Source organism: Nicotiana tomentosiformis, chromosome 1 (assembly GCF_000390325.3).
Source record: "Nicotiana tomentosiformis chromosome 1, ASM39032v3, whole genome shotgun sequence".
Taxonomy (NCBI): domain Eukaryota; kingdom Viridiplantae; phylum Streptophyta; class Magnoliopsida; order Solanales; family Solanaceae; genus Nicotiana; species Nicotiana tomentosiformis.
Window position 1 is genome coordinate 76,545,842 of NC_090812.1, and position 5,959 is coordinate 76,551,800.

The window sequence follows — 5,959 nt, forward strand, 5'->3', positions numbered from 1 at the left end:
CGACCTCGAACCAACCGATCGGCGACCTACACTTCTGCCCGTATAGTGCTTCATAAGGAGCCATCTGAATACTAGCTTGGAAGCTGTTATTATAAGCGAACTCAATAAGAGGTAGATGATCATCCCAACTTCCTTTAAAATCTAGCACGCAGGCACGTAACATATCCTCAACTGTCTGAATAGTACGCTCTGCCTGTCCATCAGTTTGCGGATGAAAAGCGGTGCTAAGATTTACCTGCGTGCCTAGACCCTTCTGAAAAGATTTCCAAAAATATGTTGTAAATTGAGCCCCTCGATCAGATATAATAGATAATGGCACTCCGTGAAGGCGAACAATCTCTCGAATGTAAAGCTTGGCATAATCCTCGGCTGAATATGTCGTCCTGACTGGTAGGAAATGAGCAGATTTTGTAAGCCTATCAATAATTACCCAAATAGAATCATACCTCCATGGAGTGCGAGGCAAACCAGTGATGAAGTCCATATTTATCATGTCCCATTTCCATAATGGAAGCTCAATACACTGAGTTAGGCCTCCGGGCCTCTGATGTTCAGCTTTAACTTGCTGGCAGTTGGGACATTGGGCTACCATCTCCGCGATATCTTTTTTCATTCCATTCCACCAATAGATCTGTCAAAGGTCCCGATACATCTTTGTCGCTCCGGGATGAACTTCATATCTAGAATAATGGGCCTCCGAAAGAATCTTGGCACGGAGCTCTCCTACTGGCGGTACACATAAGCGGCCCTGGTATCTAAGGACTCCATCTCTAGTTAGCTCAAATAAAGGTTGTCGCTGATGTGGAATACTTTCCCTCAGTTTTATAAGCTCAGGATCCTTGTGTTGTCGCTCTTTCACTTCAGTAACAAAAGAAGATTTTGCCGTATTCTGAACGAGAATGCGTCCACTCTTTGCATCTACCAAACGCACCTGCAAACTAGCTAGCTGGCATAGATATTTGGTCATCTTGACCTTATCAGCTTCAACATGGCTTAGACTGCCCATGGACTTCCGGCTAAGGGCATCAGCAACAATATTAGCTTTGCCGGGATGATATAAACTATCAACATCATAGTCCTTTAGTAATTCTAGCCATCTTCTTTGTCGTAGGTTCAGCTCCATCTGTTTAAATAAATACTGAAGGCTCTGGTGGTCGGTGAAAACATCACTATGAACCCCATATAGATAATGCCGCCAAATCTTTAGGGCAAATACAACTGCGGCTAACTCAAGATCGTGCGTAGGATAGTTCTGTTCATGTTTTCGCAACTGTCTGGAGGCGTACGCGATAACCTTACCATGCTGCATAAGAACACAACCTAGGCCAATTCTCGAGGCATCACAATATACAACATAACCCTCGGTGCCATCCGGAAGAGTCAAGACAGGTGCCGTAGTAAGCCTTTTCTTTAGTTCCTGAAAACTTTGTTCACATGCCTCAGTCCACTGAAACTTAGCTCCCTTATGTGTCAGTTTCGTCAATGGTGCAGAGATAGAGGAAAATCCCTCCACAAACCTTCGGTAATACCCTGCCAAGCCTAAAAAGCTACGAACCTCTGTCGGATTCAAGGGCCTCGGCCAAGTCATCACAGCTTCAATCTTTTGGCCATCAACCTTGATACCATCGCCGGTAATAACATGACCAAGAAAAGCTACAGAAGTTAGCCAAAATTTACATTTAGAGAATTTAGCATATAACTTGTAGTCCTGGAGAGTCTGCAATACAGCTCGCAAGTGGTCCGCATGCTCGACTTCCGATCGCGAATATATCAGGATGTCGTCAATAAACACAATCACAAATTTATCCAAGAATGGTTTGAATACCCGGTTCATAAGATCCATAAAGGCTGTTGGGGCATTTGTAAGCCCGAAAGACATGACAAGGAATTCAAAATGGCCATACCTCGTCCTAAATGCTATTTTTGGGATATCAATATCCCTGACTCATAACTGATGATAACCGGATCGCAAGTCAATCTTCGAAAAGCATTTGGCACCTTGTAACTGGTCGAACAAGTCATCAATCCATGGAAGAGGATACTTATTCTTGATAGTGACTTTATTTAGTTGCCTGTAGTCAATGCACATCCGCAAGGACCCATCTTTCTTTCGAACAAAGAGCACCGGAGCACCTCATGGGGATGTACTTGGCCTAATAAAGCCTTTATCGAGCAAGTCCTTCAGTTGTTCCTTCAATTCCCTTAGCTCTGCAGGAGCCATTCTGTAGGGAGGAATGGATATAGGCTGCGCATCAGGAAGCAAATCTATAGCAAAATCGATTTCCCTTTCGGGGGAATTCCTGGAAGCTCGTCAGGGAATACCGTCGGGAATTCATTCACAATAGGAACCGACTGAAGAGTCGCTGGCTCCTTATCTATATCCCTAACATGAACCAGATGGTATATACAACCTTTAGCAATAAACTTCCGAGCCCTAAGGTATGAAATAAACTTACCCTTGGGCGTGGCTGCATTACCTTTCCATTCAAGGACAGGCTCACCAGGAAAATAAAATCGGACCAACTTTGCACGACAATCAATATTAGCATAACAAGCTGCCAACCAATCCATACCCATAATAACATCGAAGTCTAGCATAACCAATTCAACTAAATCAACAGAGGTTGGACGGTCATTAATTAACACTGTACAATCTCGATAGACATGATTAGCTACAATAGAGTCGCCAACTGGCGTAGACACCTCAACTGGTTGTGGCAACAACTCAGATCTCATGTCAAGCTTACCAGCAATAAATGGAGTAATATATGAAAATGTAGAGCCGGGATACATCAATGCATAAATGGCATGAGAACGTATTGTCAATATACCTGTGACAACATCTGGGGATGCCTCTGAATCTTGTCGGCATGTGAGTGCATAAAAGCGGTTCTGGCCACCACTAGAACCCGAGGTATCTCCTCCACCTCTCCCCCTACCATGGCCTTGAGTAGACTGTGGACCTGGTCGGGGAGCACGGACTGAGGGCGAAGAGGCTGATGTGAATCCTGAAGGCTGAGCTGGTGTACCTCTGCCTAACCCCGGGCACCGGCTAATATAATATCCTGTCTGCCCATAATGAAAACATGCACTCGAACTCTGTCTACATTGCCCGGTGTGCAACTTACCGCACTGAGTACATGGAGGAGTAAGCTGTCTCATCTGTGCAGAACGCTCCTGTCGACAACCCTCAGGCTGGCCTGAGCTCTGCCCCGGTCCTGACTGAATATGACGATCAAACCGCTGGCCCTGCATCTGTGGTGGGAAACTACCTGCTGACAGAGGTGGATATCGATGGAGTGGGGGCCTAAAATCAACTCGTGGCTCCCTATAAGACCCCATAGTACAAGCCCTCTTACTCTGCTCCCTATCCCTGCGAGTATCACGAATCCGACGGGAAAGGTCCTCTGTAGTCTGAGCGAAAGCCTGTATGCGGGAAATATCTACATCATCCGATAGGGATGCAACCCTACAGTCTCTAATCAGATGATCCCCCAAACCATCCATATAATGATGAACTCTAGCCCTCATGGTACGTACTATATCTGGTGCATACCTTGCCAAAGAATTAAACTTATGGCTATAATCCTTCACACTCATATCCCCCTGCTTTAGGCTAAGAAACTGGTCAAGACGGGCCTCCCGAACCTCCCGTGGCAAATAATGGGCTAAAAAGCCTCAGAGAAGTCCTCCCACTCTGCTGGCGGAGCATCAGGTCCTCTAGATCTCTCCCATGCCTCATACCATAGGACGGCTACATCACGTAGTCGAAAAGAAGCCAACTCCACAGCCTCGGTGACGGAGGCATGCATCACCCTCAATACTCTATACATATGGTCTATAAATTCCTGGGGATCCTCAGTGGAACTGGATCCTGTAAATAATGGAGGGGCCAAGTGAAGAAACTCTCGTACCATCGAGCTTCCTATTCGATCTCTCCGGGCATCTGCTCCTGACTCTAGCTGTCGCTCATGAATAGAAACCATCCTAGTCAGCAACTGAATAGCCTCCCTCATCTCCTGCTCCCCAGTCTCTGATGGGGGAATAATAGGTGCTGGAGGTCCTGTGTCTCTAGCTGCCTCAGGTACCAATGGAACTGGTGAGGCTGGGGGTACTGCATCTCCCTGGGCTCCAACAAGTGCTGGGAAAGCTGAAACTAGGGGTACTGGAGACTCACTGTGAGCCTCTAAGGGAAATCTATCCCTCTGACCCGGTGGGGAACGACTGGTACCTTCTCTCGGATCCATACCTATCTCTCGTTGTGCCATCTCCTAAGCGTAGGTAGCCTGTTAGATAGGAAACACAAAGCACGATTTAGATTTCATATGTTCTTATAACTTCGCTCTATAGCACGATCTATTAATTGAAAGAAATGTAACCATTCCTAAATGCCTCACAGCCTCCTGATTATAAGTGTGGTGCACAACACACCCATAAGTAAGACTCTACTAGACACGACTTGTGGACTCCCTGGGATACGACTTGCTCTGATACCGAGTTTGTCACGCCCCAAACTAGGGGAGGCACGACTGGCACTCGATACTGTATTCGATCGAGTTAGCCACTAAACATACTAGCTAACTAGACTGGGGGCCCAACAGATCAGGCAGCACAACATCTGAAATACTAAGCCTGGACCGTAAGGTTATGACATGAATAACAATAAGCCATATAAACATAGGTAGACAAGCCAAAATAATAAAATACTAGCTGGCCGACGGGGCCGCGACTGAAGACATACATGCCTACATACCTATATATACATGCCAAGCCTATGGGCTGGAGACTGAAAGCAGCAAAAAAAAGAAACCCAGAATATTGTGTCCACAATAGCCACTAAGAGTGTCATAAGTACTGTCGGGATAAGGCCCCAACTATACCCAAACTGTATAACAAAAGTAACCATCCTATGAAAGCTCCAGGAAGAGGTGGAGCTTAGCAACTCACAGCTGAACCCCGAAATCCTAGCGAGGGGTCGATCAGAGTCCCTACCTGGACCTGCACGCACGAAACAAAAATGCAGTGTCCCTAGGCAACAGGACATCAGTACGAATAAAAATGTACTGGTATGTAAGGCAGAAAGTAGAATCATACATAGCTGATGTAAAAAAGTAATAAAGATACCACCTGACACTGAAACTCTGATAGCCTCCATGGCCGACATCCGACCTCATAGTAATAAAATATGCATGGTATGCTCGTGTAATCGTATGTCGTGAATACATATATATTGATGTAAATGCATGACATACCCAACCAAATGCTAGCAATGACGGTCTCTCCCGGTAGCTAACCGGTATCATATTGCCAACCTGTGGCCATCTGTACAATATATATAGTCTTTCGGGCAAATAGGCCCCTTACCTCCGATTATAGCTCGAAGTCCATGCATAATATGTCATGTATGATATGAACTTTGAATGCACATAATAGGCCATAACAAGAACTTAGCCAACCTTGGCTCATTGGTACTCTTATTCTCATAATCTCATAATCACCTTCGTATCGCATACAAATGTCTCGTGGAACCTCATATCTTTTTTAATAAGTTTGAAAACTTAACTCGACTTTTAGAAAGATAACTTAACTCTGAATATGTTCATAAAAAGCTTAAGGTGCTTCACTTAGTCCTTATACCTGATTTCTTGATAATTAGTAAAAGAAAGTATTTCAAAAAAAATCAAATATTTTAGTAGTTTAAACATAAAAATTATATTTGAAAATTTTGAAATCGACGTGTCACTTTAGAGATTTTAAAATACACTTTAACAAGGAAGAAGGATTGATCGCAAATACTAAATACCTTTATTTTTAAGTCACACAACCCAAAGACGAATAAGAATTCATATGTATGGACATATATTTAAGAAAGCCGACAAAATGACATATATAGATGTCGAATACCCTTTTTAATCGAACGAGTGGAATATCAACCTAATAGCATCATGAAAATACTTCA

The 5,959-nt window shown here is 44.2% G+C and overlaps 2 protein-coding genes across 2 annotated transcripts; both read right to left on the reverse strand.

The window, feature by feature from the left end:
* Nucleotides 1–634: 634 nt before the first annotated feature.
* On the reverse strand, nt 635–1,123 carry LOC138906974 (uncharacterized). The gene has a single exon (XM_070196731.1). The coding sequence runs from the start codon at nt 1,121–1,123 to the stop codon at nt 635–637; it is 489 nt and encodes a 162-aa protein (XP_070052832.1).
* Nucleotides 1,124–2,265: 1,142 nt separating this feature from the next.
* On the reverse strand, nt 2,266–3,600 carry LOC138906976 (uncharacterized). The gene has a single exon (XM_070196735.1). The coding sequence runs from the start codon at nt 3,598–3,600 to the stop codon at nt 2,266–2,268; it is 1,335 nt and encodes a 444-aa protein (XP_070052836.1).
* Between the last annotated feature and the right edge of the window lie 2,359 nt (nt 3,601–5,959).